Consider the following 19,458-nt stretch of genomic DNA (forward strand, 5'->3'; position numbering starts at 1 on the left):
CCTCATCCTTCCCTTGAACGTGTTATTGTTACCTGTTCGACTGCTACACCCCCCAGTCGAGACCCTCCCTCCCTCCCTTTTCTCGTCGCATTTCTCCTCGGTGAACTGGGCTTTTTTTCTTCTTTCTCCAATTGCCCCTCCCACCATCAGTTGGCCATCACGATTAGACGATGCCACCCCCAATGACCGATTTCTGACGGCCATGCCGTTGACACAAGTGGCCGAAGCGCCTACAACGTGCTCTGTTTTAGGACCAGTGGCTTGATGGAGAAGAAAAATTCGGTTCGCCATTGCTGCCATGCCCCCGATATCATCCAAAGAGGAAATCTCACAACTAGACGTGCGTCTTCTTTCCGGGGGAACATTCCACTGTCCCACATTGTCCTTCTATGCAATCGACGCAAATCAAGGAAACTGTAACAGTAATTATGGGCACTCACAGCCGTTTGTGATGCACTATGCACAAGGAAGATCATGGCCGAAGAAAACCAAAGCAGATCGTGTCAACTGCGGGGAGCAACGCCAACGGCAACGCAAACTTCAATCAGCAACACGGGGAAGTAAGCTCAGGCCCGGTGGACTTTTGTGAAGTGTTCCAAAGCGGAAACGCTGTGAGTCTGATGCATCTGGGTATACCCGCCACGCTACTGTAAACCCGCTATTATGCAGCTTGAGTAAGGTTTTGAGGCTACAGAACTGGAGATGCGTGCTAGCCTCCGAGGAAGATCTCCTCACCGTCTCACGACGCCAATGCCCACCGTGTCAGTTGGTTGGCTAGCGGCCCTTGCATCCCTTCTCCTTTTGGCCAGGCACACTCATGCTGCTGATCGAATGTTTTTGGTCGAGCAAAACACCAAGAGCCAAATCTCACGATAGTTGAAACAACACGGCAACGTCCATCCGTGGTTATACGGCATACAGGATACCCAGTTTCTCCCCTCTAAAACTTCGCTTTTTCCAGCTCTATCTCAAGTCGGTGAGGCAAATTTTGACTCGGTACACGCCTCTCCTCTTTTTTCCCTGTCTCCTGTTCATTTTCTATCCCACCTCTTCATCTCTTTGTGCCCATTCTCATTACCCACATTGAGGGCTATCGAGCCATGTCCAATATTAACATTTTGTCCTTTCTCGCGATAGTCAAATTTCTCTTTCCATTGGCAAGGCATTTCGGGCCTCATTAGGCTCAGCAGACCTGAAAATCCTGTTGCGTTGACCCACTGTGTCAGTGGGAACAATCCACCTAGACTTGGTTTGTTTAGGAAGCCAAGAGCCATCACTGGCAGCGAATGCCCACATCTCGGTACGAGTGGCTTCACCTGTGAATCTGAACTCCACGTTCCTTTGAATCACGACATTTCATTCTTGCCATGCTCAGCTTACGGCGAGCAGTTGTTGTGGCCACTCATGGAAACAGAAACCAACATTCAACGCAAACCCAGACGTGTACGGTTTCTTGCCTGGATCATGATCCCGAAGAAGCACCTTGAAACTCCACTGCTACTGCCCTGTACGGTGTTATTACACGGCAAATGATTTTTTGGCTGCTCCATTCATGGCCCTACCTGGTCTCATCTATTGACACTTTTACTCTATCTTCTCATGACACTCAATAGTGCCGGATACCTACCAAAATGAGATATCCACAACCGGATAGCGGAATGAAGCTCATTGAAAGGAAACACCCATGTCTTGCTACACGCACTAACGAAACTTTCACCTTAGCAGATGGTGATGCGTTGCGTCGCTCACCCGCGATCCACATGTTAACTGTAAGGATTGTATGGGAAGGCAAGGTATGGATATAGCCGCCGTGCATGAAAGCTTTCGGCTCATGCCTGAGGTACCTTTTTAGGGGTCCAAGGGCCACACTGGGGCTCGTGCTTTGTCTACCATTGGTTGCTTTGATGTCTTGCTGCCGAGCAGAAAGGCTTATTTCGTTGATCTGATAACATTGATAAGCGGTGCTGCTGATTAATGGAATGAGGCTCAAGTCAGGTACTGTCGTCCATGTTGATCAGTGGCTCTTGTAGGTGAAGATTGTTAGCTTGTGGGGTTGGTGATCGTCCACTGCAATGATGCTATCACCAATTAAATATTTAGTGTGTTCAGGGTATCAGAAAAATTGGCCACTGGGAATATAAGAGACGAAATTAGTAGGTCAGTTTATGCTACCAAGATCAGACTTCTTGGGCCGCTTATTTCTGTACCCCAAAGCTTGGAGGCCAAATTTTCTGATACATAACATGTACCATGAGGAGTGCTTAGTGTATAACTCCATTGAAGGAAGGAGAAGTCACTCGATGTATCCATTATACCGACCGAAACGCGAATGAGACGAGACAGTGGCCATCCAGTCATTCTCAAGATCTTTGGCCAAATCGCATTCTTTCTTGTCAACTGTTTCTAATAATATCATCTGGACCCAAATATGCCTACCCTGAACCTATTGGTCGAGTCTTCCATTCCAAGCATCTAACTACCTCACGCGGTCGATATATTGTAGACCTGCGGTTACCATTCGTAAATCTCGTATATTGCAAAGATAACTCGTTATTATCTGGTAAGAAGTGGTGATGACGCGTTATTGTCATTATCGGCTCAGCCGATCCCCGTTGACTTTTCTGTGAATAAGTAGCCGCCTGGACAAATCCACCAACCACACTCGATTCTTGACCAGCAACGTCTAAGCATGGACATGTATACAGAGCTCCATGGTGACAGTGCGCTTTATACAAGGACCACCCAGTACAAGATACGCTTGGAGCTTGCTGCTCTCGGGCCATGTCAAGCCTTGGATATATCCGGGAGCCACTTTGTATGACGAGAGTATTAATTTAACGATGTCATGATGATGTCTAAGCTTCAGTGCTTTCCTTTTAACCTGAAGATGGTGTTTGACGGCAACGTATGCTTATGTATGTCTCATGCAAGGGAGGACAAGGAAGATTGGTAGCCAAGAAGTAACGTCAAGTAAAATATCACCTGAACCCAAGGTTGGAATATGGCCCTTATCCTGTGCCAAACACTGCACCAATTTAACTGTATTTTGATATCACTCTTTTCCCATGCTGTAAAGACATCTATCGGAACGACGCCGGTCAAAATCATGATATCTCAATGCTCGCGTCTACACAACCGCTCATCTATCCATAAACACACTCAAATTTTTACACTGTAATCACATATGCTCTAATCGTGCCAAGAAATGTACAGCATGATGCCAGCACCAACGGCGACGGCTGAGAACTGGATGATCATGTTCTTGAACTCCTTGGCCTTGTTGGGGCCAGTCTCGAGAAGCTCAGGAATGACGGCAACAGTTCCAACGTAGAGGAACGTACCGGCAGTGAAGGGGAGAAGCATATCGCCCCAGGTCTGTCATAAATTAGCAATTAATTGTCGAGAAAAGTCATTGTTGGACTTACAAGACTGGTTCCCCAGATACCATCGTGACGACCCATGGGAACATCACTGTCAGGGCTTCCAAACTCCTGGATAGCAATACCTATCAAAGTTCCGAGAAGAGCTCCAATGGCGGTAATGAACTGCGAACCCATGGCCGCTCGCTTGGAAAAGCCGGACTGGATGAGGAGTGCAAAGTCGCCAACCTCGTGAGGAATCTCGTGAAAGAAGACTGCGACGGTGGTGGTAGCTCCAATGGTAGGTGAGGCGTAAAAACTGGCAGACATGGCCAAGCCATCAGTGATGTTGTGAGTAAAGTCGGCACTTTATGCTTTGTTAGCAAGGGTTACGATAAGACAAAGCCACAAAATTCGGCAACGTACATGAGGTTCAGGTAGCCACCCAGCTTAACACTGGGGTTGATTTCCTTCTCAGGCTTATCAACCGTATTGGCAACAACAGCGCCCTTGTCCTCGTTGGCCTTCTTGCGAGACTTGACGACGTTGTCTGCGGCATCAACACCCGAAGAGATAGCCTTATCCTCACTGTGGGAGTGGGCGTGTGTATCGCCATGTCCGTGGGAGTGGTCATGACCAGCTCCGCCCGTGGCAATTCGAAGACCCTTGTCCATTGCGACAAAGGTCATAAAACCCACCAAGATACCCAATCCAAGAATAAGGTTGCGGTTAGGCTCAACGAGCACAAACTTGACAGCCGCGTCATGGTCTTCACCAACAAAGATTTCAGGGAGCAGATGGAACAGAGTATCACCAAGAAGACCTCCAACAGCAAATGCAACCATAACAGATAGAGAAGCAGGGTCAATGTTGGTCGGGCAGAGGGCGAGGAGGAAGTTGGGAGGGCCCGAGATGTAAAGGGTCGCGAGGAGAGCGTTGACGGCAGGAGAGCTAGGGAAAAGGACAGCGAAGGCACGCGCGGTTAACGACGAAGGAGCGGCGGCATGATGGGCATGCTTGGCTGAGTTGAGTTGCTGGACAATGGGACAAGTCTATAGGAATTGATGTCAGCACATGGTGTTTTTTCCCCGAGGGAGAGCTCTCCAGCGTACCTGGAGTTGAGTATCAAGTTCGTCGAGGCTCATGTTATCGGTGTTGACACCGGCAACAGCCTCTGCATGGTGGTGATCATGGCCATGGCCGGCGTATGCGAGACCGACAAGAAGAGCAAGACAGAAAGCCGAGCAAACGACGCTCTTGCGAGTGAGCGCCATGGTAGCTACTTAGCTAGGTAGCTATATCTGTCCTTTACAAACAGGACAGATTATAAGCTTCCACAAAAAGAAGCGTATGTGAGAAACACGAAAAGAGAGAGAAGAAGTGGAATATAGTCTTTCACTGCCGTGAAAGAATGGTGAGAATTCGAAGTTGAATATTCACAGCTCAACTCGACTTGTGATGGGTCAAGTCAAAGTTGAAGCTGGAAAACGGGGATGAATTCCTAGAGTAGTAGTTCAGTCCAGTTGTTTGGTAGATCGAGACTAGGCCAGGGGGAGGGGGCTTTCGGACGCCAAGTGAGTTTTGAACCAATCAAGATACTCTCCCCAGCTCTGAGGGCTGAAGCATCCACTTAATGCAGGGGGAGCTCCAAAGCTGACTCCCTGTTAAATTGACCTAACCTAGGTCTCTAACTTCCAGTTTGTCTACCTGTCATCCGGCGACTACATTCCGAGACCCTTTTCTAGATACAAGAGGTCATGCGACTATTATCGCCCTTGAACATCTCCCTTTATAGATCAAATCATAGGTGAAATTATCAATATGTTTTATTCCATGGTTGATAACTACTTCATTCGCTGCTATTCAAGTATTACCACGGATATGGCACGCAAGTATTATGATAAATCAATAAAGCAATATATGCTCATGTTCATCTATATGTTCATGTCCTATGTACGTCCTAACCCATATGCTCGTTACTAAATTCATAATCTATTTTCAAAAACCATAAATCATTTCAAAGTCCCCATACTATCATAGCAAAGCAGCGGCAAGGATAACCGCAACAGCAGCAGCGCCCATTGAGTTGAGCTGCTGGGCACCGCTACCAGGCACAGGAGTAGTCTGAGATCCGGCACCAGTACCGGTGCTAGAGGTGGAAGAAGGGGTCGGCACCAAAGTAGTGGAAGTCCCAGCAGGCACAACAGGGATAGTTCCGTTCTTATTGTTGGCTGCGAAGGAAGGGCTCACAAAGTAGTGCTCAACATTGTCAGACTTGTCGTCACTGCGGCTGACCAGAGTACCCTTCTTGCTGGCAGAACTGCAGCTGAGATCGTAAAGGGGCTTCTCGGTGAGATCAGAACCGATAACTCCAAAGCTGGGGTTGGGAGTCTGAGGGGCGGAATCTTGGAGAGTGTACCACCAGACGTTGATGTCTCCAAACATAGGACAGCCGACATCCTCGTAGAATGTTCGGGCATTCTCGAGCGACGGAACACCTTTGCCAACAGTCTTTCCACTCACAGGCCATCCGGTCTCAGTGACCCAGATCTCCTTGCCTTTGGCAGCAGCCTTGACCTCGTTCCAGGCGGCCTTGAAGAGGTTTGCGCCCTCGGAGATAGGGTTGTTCTTGGTGTCCTCAAAGTAAGGGTAGGCATCCATACCGAGCCAGTCACAAGCCTCAATCACAGCGTTGTTGGACGCATTGGCGTAAGCGGTCCATGTGTCGACGTGACCGATAGGGACAGACTCAAGGCAAGTGCCCTTGATAGCGCTGCGAGTCTGCTTGATATAGTCGACGAGGACGTCAGGGTCGGCGCCGGGGTTCTCGTCGTTCTTGAGACCAGTGGGCGAGATACGGTAGAGATCCTCGCTTCCAACAGAGATACCAGCGACAAGGCCATCGAGCTGGTCGCAGTACTGGTCGACAGTGTTCTTTAGGGCGGCAATCTCGTTGGCGAAGCCATTGCCAGAGGCCCAAAGACCAAAGAGGAGACTGGTTTTGGTCTTGATAGCGGCGGGGATGGCAGAGATGGGTTGGTTGGGTGTGCCACCCTGGATCATAGTGTAGAGACGAGCGCTGGTGAAAGCACCGTCAGTACCTTGAAGGCCAGCAGCAGTGTTGAACTCATTCTCAAAGTCGGATTGAGCCTTGGCACTGCCGTCTGTAAAGGTAGAGCCATAGTTGAAGCCCTGAAACGCAGCGCTGGCCGAGCCAGCGGCAGCAGCCATGATAAGAAGGCTGTTGATGGAAGGCATGATGAATTGTATGTGGACGGTGATATTAAGTTGTAACAGATATAATGCAAAATGCCTTGATAAGAGAACTTGGACTACTAACGAATGTATATCCTTGTGGGAACAGAGAATAAATAATAAGAGCACACAAGATGAAGAGGGTAAGGAATTGAAAAACAACAAGAATTAGAGAAACAATGTCTTATTATTAAGAATCTGATCCAGCAGATGAATGGAGGCGACGGGACAACGAATACAGACTGCTTACACATGCAGGTACACGCACGCACTCACGCAAAGCCCCGATCGATGCAAGACTTTTCCCCAGGAGTACATGGGAGATACTCAGCTTCCCAACAGTTTGAGTCCCATAAACTAGTGGCGATACATGTTCGCCAGAAGTCACACAAGACACTGGCTCTTAGTCGTTGAGGTAGTTTCCATCCATGGAACTAGTTTAGAAGAAGTCATAGATTTTAAAGGAAAAGTCTAACACGCCACCTACGGGATAAGAAAGAAAGAGAACAAAACTAAGTAGCAAGATCTTTTCCTGAACGGTTGAACCCGATCTGGGAGGTGTCACTTCCAATGCACTGTGTTTAAGAGCCCAAGATGTATGGTCAAAGACAGTGTGATGATGGAGTGTCGTGTAAGTGAAAAGTGTGTATCCGTACAGTTAGGTTCGCCTTCGTGGATATCCGATCCACGCTACAAAAAGTCAATCCAGCCAAGTCTACGAGTTTTGCCGAAAGAGCCGTTAAATCGTTGTAAGGCCGTTTTTTCTACTGCAAGTAAACAACGTAAAAGTTTATCATGTGTGAGGGAATTGTGAGAATAAAACTGAGTCAAGTTAATGTCTATGGAATGGAAGCTCGTCTGCACAGCGACCACAGATACAGTAGCTGAGTCTGAAAATAGCAACACCAATCACTCACTCAATTTATCAAGCAATGATTGTTACCTCGGGAAAGAAGGGCTCCAGGGATGTTCTCCGCGTCTTGGCAAGTGAGACTAACAAGAGGGAATAGCTTGACAGGCGGCTCGTGAGGTTTGGCGGCTAGAGATGGCAGGGATTAGGAATAAATAATTCTTATATTTGAAGATCTTATGTAGCTTCTGAATTCGAAAATAAAGAGCAACGGAAACCCTCTGATGTGAGAAAACAACAGGACACCCTATGTGCTTCTCAATGTCTATCTATCATGTATGGTACAGTCGTCTGGACCACAAGCTCAGTTGATGGCATGATGAGGCGTCAAGGCGTTTCTTTGAGTGGACAGAAGATAATGAAATACGAGTCAAGTATCACTTCCATCTTCAGCTGAGTAAGAGCTACATGTAAGTTGTAACTAAATGTCTAACTCTTTTTTATAGCTGTGCGACATTTTTCTATCTCTGTATTCGTCACACGTGGGTCAATGTCAACGTGGACCGCAGACAAGCGCAACACTCTTTTTAGTTACTAAGGTAGTCTCGATCGTACTTTCGTGTTGTTTTTAGTATTATCGAATGTAGACTATTGAGACATTTCCCAACCAAGTCGATAATATCTGAGGGTACTCCGTATGTCTCCTGGTATTCATTGTCTTGGTTAGGTTTTCAGATCGGTCGATCCAGGGTAGTTCGAGAAAGCTGTAATTACGGTGATCTCGGACTTTGTACCATCAGACTCGGTTTAAATCTGTACACCAAAGTACAAAGTCTAAGACTACTTGCAAAATAACGAGGCTTTCGTCAATTCTACTAGACGGAGAACGCTATCTGGATCATGTCGTACCTGGTGCGATAACACAGCATGGCTGGTGTAGTTTTGTAATACAAATCTATCATCGCCATAACTTTGACCACTGACAACGCACCTTTATCATTGCACCGAATAAATAGACAAGTAAGGATCGTCACTCGACAACAGGCTAAGTAAGCTTCACGAGAACGGTATATACCAAACAAAAATGAACAAAAAGAAACATCCAGGAGGCATTGGGATTGCTCCCGCCAGGGCTTGAACCTGAGACCTTCGCATCACCGAACACTCGGAATGAAGTATTAGTACGACGCTCTAACCAACTGAGCTACGGAAGCCAACCGGATGAATGAGCAGATGACCCGCTCTTGGTTGTTGAGAAGAGATTGTTAGAGAGTATAAACAAGGTTGTAGAGAGATGATAATATCGATGATGGTGAGTAAAGACTTGCTTTGCTAGTCGAGGCTGCCCCAGAGAGAAGAACGATTGGTTCTTTCCCCTTAGGTATGAAGGTAGAGGCAGGAACCAACCTCATGTGTAAACTCAAACCTAGGAAAGAGCAAGCGGCATGCAAGCCTCAGCCGCGTGTACTGTGAGGAAGTCGCGTGCATGGCTAACTCTAAATTGAGATGTTCAGGGTCCATCTCTGAATAGAATCATCCCCATTAAAGAATCCACCATCAACAATGCACCAAATACGAGATTGAAGAGGCCTCTTTCGTTAAACAGTACAAACATAGAAACATCGATGATTAAGCAAACCTGGCAGCCCACCATCTAACCACTTTTCTACATGTTTCACACGCGTTCACTGTTGATATGTTGAGTGGCTGACGTTGAATCCCTGCAGAACCGGTTTTCCCAGCCAAGAAAAGAAACAAAGCGAACCCCTGTATCAAAGGGTCAGTGACGCAAGCGCTTGGTCTCTGATTGGCTTGTTTCGGAAGTGGTCTTTGTTTAAGGTCATGATTTGCAAGGCGATGCGCTCATACAGAGATCCCCAGAACACCGACTTGGCGTCTGATTCTCTGGTTCTTGGTACATGTCTTTAAAAGATGTCTTTTTCGCGAATCATGGTTGTCTGGGCCGTGCACTGATTTTTCGCTCTTCTCTTGTTGCATCATTGGTGTCCAGGGTTTAGTACTTAAAACTTAGCTACGTGCTAAACTAAGTTATATATCCCCAGCCTCCATCACCGCCAACGTCAGCCCTTTTACCAAACGTTCATTTATCTATATTTACTTAACTTGACATACATACTCTATCTATACTTGGAGAGATATCTCACTTCTCTATCCCCTTTCTACCACCAAAAACATCATACTGTAATATCACGGTTCACAAACCGCAACCATGTTATCGAGGTTCTTCGTTCTTTTCCCCATGGTGCTATCCCTGGTGGCCTTCATTCTCTCCATGCTATGTCTCTTTGCCGGCCATAAAGAAGGATTCATGGAGGAGTACTCCGTCGCTCGAGTAAGCCTTACACAACCCTTCAGACACCAATACTTGCATACTAACAAGCCCAGCTCAACACTTCCATGATCGGTCATAATGTCCTTGATACAGACAGCAGTGCTTCTACCAACGACAACGAAGATGATGGAATCTTTGGCGCGGTCAAGGGCAAGTGGAACGAAGTCAAGGACGATATCAAAGGAAAGATCAACGATGTCACCGGTGACATCGCCGACGAGTTGGCCGATACGATTGGCATCTCTGAGTGGTACTCGATCCATATTATGGCTACATGCGATGGGCAATACAAGCCCAATGCCACGAACCCTGGTGCTGGTTACAACGTGACCGAATGTACCAACTCTGCACCAGAGAGTAAGTACCACACAACCCTAATAGTGGTTACGGCGACAGTATCTAACCCTCTTAGAACGATTCAATCTTACTGAAATGCTCGACAAGCAACTCTCAGTCGGACCCTTTGATCTGAGCCTTGCAGACATCAACTGGCCCGATGACATCCAGGACTCTATTGACCTTCTCAACAAGGCTCTTCTTGCCACATTCGTCTTGTACGTCATTGCAGTTGGACTCTCTGGCCTCGCTATGCTCGCCTCCCTGGCCGCCTTCTTCCTCTTCTCCCGTCGCGGTGTCAACGCCGTCAACCTTATCATCGCCAGCTTGGCAGCTCTTGTCCTCCTTGTTTCCAGCATCCTCGTCACTGTGGCTGGCAAGAAGGGCGTCGACAAGCTCAATGACGTTGGCGACGACGTTGGAATCTCCGCTTCTATCGGAAACAAGTTCCTTGGCTTGACCTGGGCCGCTGCAGCTCTCATGATCGCTGCAGCCATCTACTGGTTTGTGCATCTCTGCCTCATGCGACGTGAGAGGAAGCGAGAGTGGAAGCCTCGCAAGGGCAGCTACTAAAATAAGACGGAGAAGAATTTGGAAATTTACGACAACTAGACTGATGGATTGATGATTGGTTTTTGTTAACCAGAACGGGGTCGCGACTATGATACCAAAGCGTTTTTTACTTTCCTTTTGCAATCACACAGAATGACTCGTCTTTTTTCTTTATTACACAGATTAAGAGAACGACATATATATATAGATATTTCTGATAGTAATAGATAGCAGGCCTATCCAATATTTTACTCCTGTACGTCAATACTTGCAGTACACGATGTGAGCAACAATTATGTATAATCCAGAAAGAATACACACGTTTTTGACTTCTAGCAGTGGCATAATAAAACAAGTTTTTGGATATTGCAGGGTTGCAAGATCGCCAGTAATGGACGAGCCACATGCATCATAATGCAACTGACGTCCACAACGGATATATGCCCATCACAGAAAGTTACAGAACCCCAGAGTCGTACTCGGGCTCATGAAACAATATTGTACTGTGAATTATACCATGAGAACCTCGTCTATATAACGAGAAGACTGCACAGCCCCACTCCCAGGATTTCGAGAGACTCTGGTTCTATTGTTTCACTGAGGATTTGACCATGCAGGGAAGGGCGCCAATATCCTTAGGGATATGTCACCCAATTATCAGACACGGCAGTAAGATATATCCTGCATCTCTCATTGACTGTGACATGCCTCTAATCTAGAGTGCTTAACAAAAGATAGACTTGCTTAGTGAGTAAGGGTTATGGGAAACCCACCAGAACTGTACTGACACTTCGATATTCTCCTATCATGACTATTGTGCTTTTTTCTTGAACCTAATAACAGCTGTGGCAAGCCTCATTCAAACAAGGGCTGTTTAGTTCACCGACTTGCTCAAATTTCCAAGTAAACTTGTTCGTTAATTGCTTTCACTCGACCTTTATCTCGGAGCCGACTCGTTTCATTCTTGAAACAGCACCTACAACTAGTATCAACAACGTCGATTCAGCCTTTCACAACATATCACTGTAACTAGTAAACTTAATGTAGTTCTTGATTCAAGACCCCCTCGTACCATCTATCTAGTAAGTGTTATTCACTAAGGAACACTATGCTATGGTAATTTCTACAGTCCTAGCGGCCAAGCTAGTTCCCAGGAACCATGGTGATCAGACGTTCATCTTCAACTGCCGGGCGTCTTTCATCATGCGCTTCACGTGGACTAAGCATAATCTTATCAAATCACTTGATGCACGGTGAAACAACTTTTTTAATCTTAAGATGTTGTTCGATTTGGTCAATTAACCCATCAGCTTACAAGCATCTATATCTTCCTCCCTTGAAGTGGGCAAGTGCAAGCCGATCATCGACTTTGCCCACCTCACGCTATCTATTGATGTTTGTGTGCCATCGCAAGATATCTATTATTTCATGCAGTAAACCACTCTCGCGCTTAGCTCGATGCCAGGCTACCAGGCTGTGTGTCTGGACCTGAATGCAAAAGCAAATCCCAGTTGCTCAAATCAAACCCCTTTTCCCCGCCTCCCATAAACCCAGGCTAATAGAAAGCAAAATGGTCTCCTCATCGCACAGACAAGGAAATCAGTACCGGCTTCCCAATGAATGACTGTGCTTTTTGTGCACGAAAAGGGTCCGGATAAGGGATGCTAGCTCCCTCACTAATAAGTGGTAAATCAAACGCGTCGAGTCTTCCAGTACTCTCAAACTGGCCGTCGACGCGGGGTATCAAAAGTTGCGGTATATGTAGTCGAGAAAAGAAATCCTAGTAAGGAACTCGGAATGCGCCGTGGTCATCAAGGTCGTGTAATACATCAAGAGCGAATCGTACGCCCAAACCAGCCATATAGTAAGCAGTTCTAAATGTTTTTCGTTATCAAAAGAAGAGTCCGCATCGCTTTTTTTGTGTTTTCCCATGTTTTAAGAGTTTCTTGGTTTTTGTTGATAAGTGATAAGGAAATGGGTAAGGAGTGACTGAGGTCAGTTGAGACAGTAAGGAAATGAAAGGAGTGTGATGTGTCGAATTGACGGTGATTAATGCTGCAGGGGACTCTTCTTCTGGAACGGTTAAACCTTAGCTCGGCTTTCAAATAGCTGGTAGGACGTGGCTTCCTCGCCTTTCTGAGCTCCCTCTGGCATCAACAGATGCTCGGGGAGTGATATCGAGTAGTTTTGCGCTCCCAGCGCTGAAGTTGCGTACATGACCTCTGCCTAGATTAACGCTTCTAGCGTCCTGGACATTGGCAAGCTCTTGCGATGGGGAAATGGGTGATGTTGGGCTCTCTTCTTCCTCAGATTCGATTTCAAGAAGACCCTCGTGGCTCTTCATAGTCCACCTATGCACCACCTTGGGTTGGGAGCCAACTGCTCCCCATTTCATCTCCCCGTCGTCCGCGAGCTCTTCTTCATCGCTGCTAGGGCGTCCTTCTTCAGAACGGCGCGCCATTATATCAGGGTTTGAGGATTTTCGAGGGGTGAGCCTAGTCATATAATCATCCTCAACGATCCCGAGGTCTTCGTCCGTGCTGTTGGTTGGGGAATCAATGTTGTTTTCGTTTTGCTCGCGCTGATTGGCACGTCGGATGCTGTCACGTATCGCGGCACGTCGGCTGTCAACGTTTCCTGAAAGCCACGAACCCTCAGAATCAATAGATGCAAGTGACATAGACATGCCAGCCTCAGGAGATGGCGAAACATGAACCCGTTCCATTGTTGACGGTGTGAGGCGATTGGTCTCGATAGACCGGTGGCCTGACGTTGGTGTGTCGTAACGTACACCGATGGAACGCAGCTGTTCCATTTCGCGGATCTTTTGTTCAGTGAGAACAGGCATTGGGGGCTCAGCTTCAGGGGATTGAACGCGTGAAGCTGGTGGGGATAGAGGCATCTCAGGCAAATCCTCCCGGAAGCGAGATCGGGTCCTCTTTGGAGCGCCGGTGCTAGGCTTTCGAGATAGGTAATTAACACCCGAAGAGTTCGGTGAGTCTTCACCCTCGAGCTTAGCGAGGGCGTAGGCCTGAGCCTGTGCTCTTGACTGGGCTGCCGCCGCCTGCATTTCTTCTCGAGAAGTATTGGCAAAAGACGATGGTCCTTCGTGTCGTTGTCGCTTACTGCCAATTCGTAGGAATGCCTTGATAGAGGCAAACCCGTTTTTACTGCTATCGGAGTGGTAGGAGTTTTGTCTTGGAACATGAACGTCCTCCTCGTCAATTGTCTCCGGGGGAGGAGACACCATCCGGTCTCGATCGGATCGAATGGTTGACCTCGATCGTGATTTGGCTGATCGCAAAAGATCGGAAAATCTGTTACCAGGCGAAACATTTCCCACCTCTGACGGTGGCCGTATGGAGGAGGTATCTTTTGTGACAACTTGCTCCATAGGTGCTGGCTGTTCAGAAGTAACTGTATCTGCGTGGTGGAGGGTTTCCTCCGCCCTCGTAGCAGACTCAGGTTCTTTCTCATCATCAGTTATATCCATGGGCTCCGGATCTTCAGGCTTGGTATCTACTACGACAGCAGAGGCGGGCTCGATTCCTAGGCCAACCAGCTCACGGCCCAAGACGCCTCGCTCGAGATTCTGTGGCGGAGGTGTGCCTGCCTTCCTAGCCTGAATGTCGTCCTCCTGTTGTTTTTCTGCTCGTCGTGTAATACGTCGTTCCATCCTTTGTCTCTCCTTCTGCTTCTTGAACTCCCGTCGTCGATTGTCTAATTCCATGAGTTCCCTGAGATCGCGGGCGTCAAGGTCGTCAGCAAAAGAATCGATACGCCTATGTGACCCCGTATTCTCTTCCGGAATCGACTCTTGTTCGAGGAGCTTCTTTCTCAATGATCCTTGTCTGTGAGGTGTTGGTAAATGAGGTGCCGTCCACCGGGCATTTGGTGTATAGCGAAGCGTCGGTCGTGGGGCAAGAGCAGCAAGAGCGGACACTCTGTATGAACCCAACTCCGAGTCGGATGAGAAACTGGAGTGGATTGAGCCTGGTACGGGGAGAGAGATGTCGGAGTCACGTCCAGCTCGCTGTTTGCCAAACCTGCTGGTTCTCGACCGTTTAGAGTCCCTCTTCATGGGCCTGCCAGAATTCCATTGCTCAGTAGCAGGCCGGACAGGCACAAAGTTACTCATTGCCTTGATTTCGGCCTCCCTGTTACGATCTTCCTTCCTCCTCTTGGTTTTTTGTTTCCTTGTTGCTTGACGAGTAGGACGCAATGTGGGTGTGCGGTCCCAGAGTCCAGTACGTCCTTCCAGATTACCAGTAGTCATCGTTCGGCCGGTTCTTTCGGGGGTTGGTGAGCCACCTCGGACTCGTTCGTTACGGATGTCATCCTGGCGCCCGGGAGAGAAGCTGTATTTTCGGGTGGCTTGTTGAGGTTTAGGAGGCTCGGTACGTCGCTTCTTCAGCCCAGCTTTAGCCCCTTCGTTGTGAGGCAGCGGCGCGCCTTCTACATCTGAGAAAGCAGCGCCGCTGCGGGAGCGCTTGCGGCTACTCCGGCGTCGAAATGGCCAAAGGGCCATGGTTCCAATATCGTCACCAAAAACTGAGAAACTGAAGCTAGTTGTGGTTGGCCACTATCGTCACCGGTGTACAGTCGAGATCGTCTAAATTATATCGGATATACGAGGGCATCGTGGAGTTGTCAAAACGGTCGAACCAAGCTGGTCATCAGGAGAAGCGAATGTGAGCTGCAGGGTCGTATCGAACGGCTCGCTGCGCTGGTGGGCTTTTGAAGGCTGCCAAAAACTACCTATACGGGATGATGGACAACGGAATCTTGTCGATGATGAGACAAGTACAGCTGCTGCAGTGGCAGTCGAAATAAGTGGTGATTGTGTATGTAAGAAGAATGCAAGTAGTCGTGGGCCGTTGTTGTCGAGTGTTTGGTGCGTGGCGAAAGGTGTGTGGTGATTCAAGTGCTCGAGGAAGCAACAAAGCGCAGAAGCAGACGCAGAAGCAGAGCAGATGCTAGGTAATTAAGGTAAGTGTGTAAGTATAAGAAACAGCAGGTGCTTGGTTGGACCTTGTGCTGCGCTGTGACTGGGATTGGGACTGGGCGTGCGTGTGGATTCCCGGGGGCGGGACAATTTTTCAGGGCACCGGGGGTCGGCAAGGAAGGGAAGGAATGAATCAGGGCCAATGAATGATCGGGAAATGCTGCAGTTTGAGTGGGAAAGAAGAAGTCGACGTCAGGTTTCGGCGAGAGCAGAGACACAGGAAGGGCGGGAGAGGCCCACAGCCACTGACTGAATCTCGTTTTTCTTCTTGGTCCCTTCGCAAGCTAAAGCGCTATAGTGCGGTACGTACTCCTTTTTTTCCCCTAGTAGACCCTCAGACCTCAGACCTCAGACCTCAGACCCTCCAGAGGATCAAAAGCCCCCCAGGTACCCCCTTGTCAATGTGGCAATGGGAAGGGTCCCGTCACTCTGGAGCCATTTCAACGGGTCTCTCTCTTAGAGGAAGTGGAACTTGCAGCGCGAACTTACGAGGTACATATGTAGCGCTACAAGGGCAGTCAATGGATGCCAGTACCCAACCGGCTACGTCCAGTATCACCTGTACCTGTACTTGGGTTCTGGCGGGGACTTCCAGTATTGTACCTACCTATCTTGTGAACGTTTAGACTACCTAGGTAGGTACTGATGAGGTGGCGTTCAGCCCACTGGAAATGTCCAAGAGGAGCCGGTGAGTTGACGGCAGGACGCTGGCGCTGGCTACCTCCTCTGCCTACTGCTAAGGCTAGGGCTAAGGCTAGGTGCTTCCGGGCAGTCTCGTAATTGAGAGGGACAGACAGCCCAACACCGCAATACTTGGTGGAACTCGTAATGGAGCAATGGAGCACGGATAGGACAAGCGAGAGCCATCTTGGCTGGGTTTAGAAGGGACATGCACAACAATTGATATGTACATGTACGCAATGAACCACTCGCTACTGTACCAAAGCTCTCGTGATCTACCTGGCCTGATGGAGGGGCCCGAATGGATGAATGAATGAATCGCATCTCAAAGTCAAATATTGTGCAGCAGGAGGTGGTCATCGACTTGACTCGTCAAAACTGCCCGTCCGTGGTGAGGGGCACAAAGACAAACGAGGAATCGCCCGTTATTGGACAACGTTGCATATCTACTGGTGGGAGGTGTTGTTTGTTTTTTATGTGGAAGCAAACCAAAAGCCATCACCAGAGTGAAGTACCAATGGCATGGAGATGATGTAAAAGGCGGGGAGAAACTCTAGGCACGATTCATGACTGACATTGAGAGGCAGCCAAGACCAGCAGTAATCCATCTCTACAGAGTCATAAAAGGTTATTGACAGTAGTATCTCTACAAATATTCGAGATGAGTCCATACGATGTTCTCTCTCTGCTGATCTACTTGTGGTTATGCTTTTTAGACCAGAGGTCCTTGTTCATTGTTCAGCCCCTGGTCGGTATTTGTGTCCTGAGCAGAGGCTGGACAGTCTTGGCAGCCCAGCTAGCAGTCCAGTAGCCGCTACGTTAACTCTGTAGGGAGTAGCGGATGCTATTTTGGCCTTTTTTTTTTTTTGAAGGAATTGCATGAAACAAACCAAACAGCACATACAGAATGGCAATGCCTTTGTGTCACGAGCTCGAAATAATATTCGTCTTGACATGCATCACTCAAGAGAGTACTTGCTTTGCATCATCAATAATTAATAAGGCTCGTGAGAAAGATGGGGCCCTCGGATCTTCCATCTGCAGGGAGCCATCGACGATCGTCGCCCTCTCAGGTCTCCTCTTGGTAACATGTTAACTTGACTAGAGCTTGGAGCTCATTACATACTCACAGCTCGTGTCAACGTCACGTCTCATCTTACCTGACCTCTTTCCTTCTTGGCCAATGGTTTATTGACCTCCAATGTTTAGATTGGCCAATTTTATATCAGAATGGAAAATGGGGTGTGAAGAAAATATTGAAAGCACGAGTTAATGGCATTGCCGTTCCTCCAATTCAAGAAAACGGTATGCTCACGGGAACAGACTTGCTTCGGTGCTGGACTCCTAATCCGTGTGCGATCTTCTACAACCGTTCGCCACGATTGTAAGCCACATTTCATCCATCAATTTACTTTTTATTTAGACTTTGTGGGAAGCTCTGATTTGACAGGATCGAGGTAAACGCCTTTTCCGTCTCGTAGTGGAAAGACAACTGGCACATGTCAGGAATTTTTTTATTTCCAAATCTCAGGGAAATATCCCTAATCACAAAATATTGGTCTCGTGAGGTTTACTGACTGGACTACAAGCATTGCACTATCCGCAACTAATAAACAAATACTACTATAGACACAAGCACAAGGGCATCGTCTCGCCCTGTCCGAAGATCTTGTTCGCTGCCATGCGATCGGGCTTGTCACGCCAAAAAAGCCCCCTCCCCACCCCTTGCTGTTGCTTTCCAGCATTATAGACTAGCTCTAGGTAGAGTTGTCTCACAAAACCACCCGGTGCAGTTTTTGTTCTCCCTCTTCTGTCCCTTCGACTCGCTGGCTCCCCCCCAATTCGACAAAGCAGTGTTGCTTTTATAATGCTGTACTGTACGTACGGCAGCTGCCAGTTGAATACCCGTGCATAGCACGTTGCAATTGAAGTTTGGATCTATCGAATTGACAAACGATACCAACACATCCAAGTATATTGTACCCTTGTCCCGTCTTTCAGGTACCGGTACCTGTGTGCTGTACCTCGCATCAGGACAAGACAAGACAAAGACCCACGCAACTTACGCCGTTCCTGCGTGTTTCTTCGTATTCCAGTGATCTTTACACTTTGCTTTCTTGAATCCCGACATTTGGGTTCTTGAGAGCCTGTCTGGGCCTTCGTATCCGCTACCCGAATGCTTAGAAATGATGACTGTTGAGGCATATCGTTGAGCCTTATTTCTAGCCACTTTCATCTTTGTCTTGGCTCTCTCGGGAACCTGGCCATCGTCATATCTCGCGTATATCACCGAGATTTAGACAAGTCTGTTCGTGAAATACCAGGCACTGGCATCACAACCAACAGATCTCGTCAGTCGCCGTACGTATTAAAGGAAACCCCTGCAATACTAAGTTGCAACTGCAAGTTCACCACCAAAGTTGAGCTGAGTCGTCAGAAAATCATGGGCCTTCCCACCAGGAACATGGCATGGTAGCATGGACAGGGTTATTTCCGAATCAAGTTTTCGTCCACTCTCCAACGTCGATCCAACCTTAACATGGACAATCGAGCGTCATCATAGCACAGAGTTCCCGGTTCAAATCTTCAGCAACAATTCAGGTTTCCTCAATGGCCAACAAATTCAGTCAGTCAGTCTCAGAATCTCGGCTCAGACGTTGACGAACAGTGGTAGCAGTAGGCTCTCAACGTCTCACAATCGACTTGTCATACACCATCGTGTCATGGTCTTGTTAGGAGTTTGTTCAGTGCAAGTCATTCACTCGCTGTATTACGGAACATTCCTACAGATACATACCTTGCTCTAACATTAGTAGCATCCCATCCTGCATATTCTGCCTGCAATCCAACCGCGCGACCGTTGAAGCGGGGAGCTCGGGCCTTGATCGCTTGCGAATCAGGGACCAGACGGATTGATTTTGACTTCACCCATGCCTGCAGTTCCTGAATCGTGTGACATCTTCACACACTTCAGATGATGAGATCACAGGAAGATCCTTGGAAACATCATTTCGTTCCAGTCTATGGCATGGCATCCATCTTAGCAGACCCCATTTAACATTATCGA

The 19,458-nt window shown here is 47.9% G+C and overlaps 4 protein-coding genes across 4 annotated transcripts; 1 reads left to right on the forward strand and 3 right to left on the reverse strand.

Annotated features, from left to right (window-relative positions):
• Positions 1-3,189: 3,189 nt before the first annotated feature.
• Positions 3,190-4,633, reverse strand: FSST1_011066 (Zn(2+) transporter YKE4; the record flags this gene model as incomplete). The annotated part of the gene is made up of 4 exons (XM_083234162.1): positions 3,190-3,375; positions 3,426-3,726; positions 3,786-4,411; positions 4,472-4,633. The coding sequence occupies 4 exons, from the start codon at positions 4,631-4,633 to the stop codon at positions 3,190-3,192; spliced, it is 1,275 nt and encodes a 424-aa protein (XP_083080762.1).
• A 760-nt stretch (positions 4,634-5,393) lies between these two features.
• Positions 5,394-6,617, reverse strand: FSST1_011067 (glycoside hydrolase superfamily; the record flags this gene model as incomplete). Its single annotated transcript, XM_083234163.1, has 1 exon — positions 5,394-6,617. The coding sequence occupies one exon, from the start codon at positions 6,615-6,617 to the stop codon at positions 5,394-5,396; it is 1,224 nt and encodes a 407-aa protein (XP_083080763.1).
• A 3,077-nt stretch (positions 6,618-9,694) lies between these two features.
• Positions 9,695-10,726, forward strand: FSST1_011068 (actin cortical patch SUR7/pH-response regulator pali; the record flags this gene model as incomplete). The annotated part of the gene is made up of 3 exons (XM_083234164.1): positions 9,695-9,817; positions 9,871-10,174; positions 10,230-10,726. 3 exons carry the CDS (start codon positions 9,695-9,697, stop codon positions 10,724-10,726), a joined length of 924 nt encoding a protein of 307 aa, XP_083080764.1.
• Positions 10,727-12,806: 2,080 nt separating this feature from the next.
• FSST1_011069 (uncharacterized protein) lies at positions 12,807-15,233 on the reverse strand (the record flags this gene model as incomplete). Its single annotated transcript, XM_083234165.1, has 1 exon — positions 12,807-15,233. The coding sequence occupies one exon, from the start codon at positions 15,231-15,233 to the stop codon at positions 12,807-12,809; it is 2,427 nt and encodes an 808-aa protein (XP_083080765.1).
• Between the last annotated feature and the right edge of the window lie 4,225 nt (positions 15,234-19,458).

This window comes from Fusarium sambucinum, chromosome III, assembly GCF_050947815.1.
Source record: "Fusarium sambucinum isolate potato_lamoka chromosome III, whole genome shotgun sequence".
Taxonomy (NCBI): domain Eukaryota; kingdom Fungi; phylum Ascomycota; class Sordariomycetes; order Hypocreales; family Nectriaceae; genus Fusarium; species Fusarium sambucinum.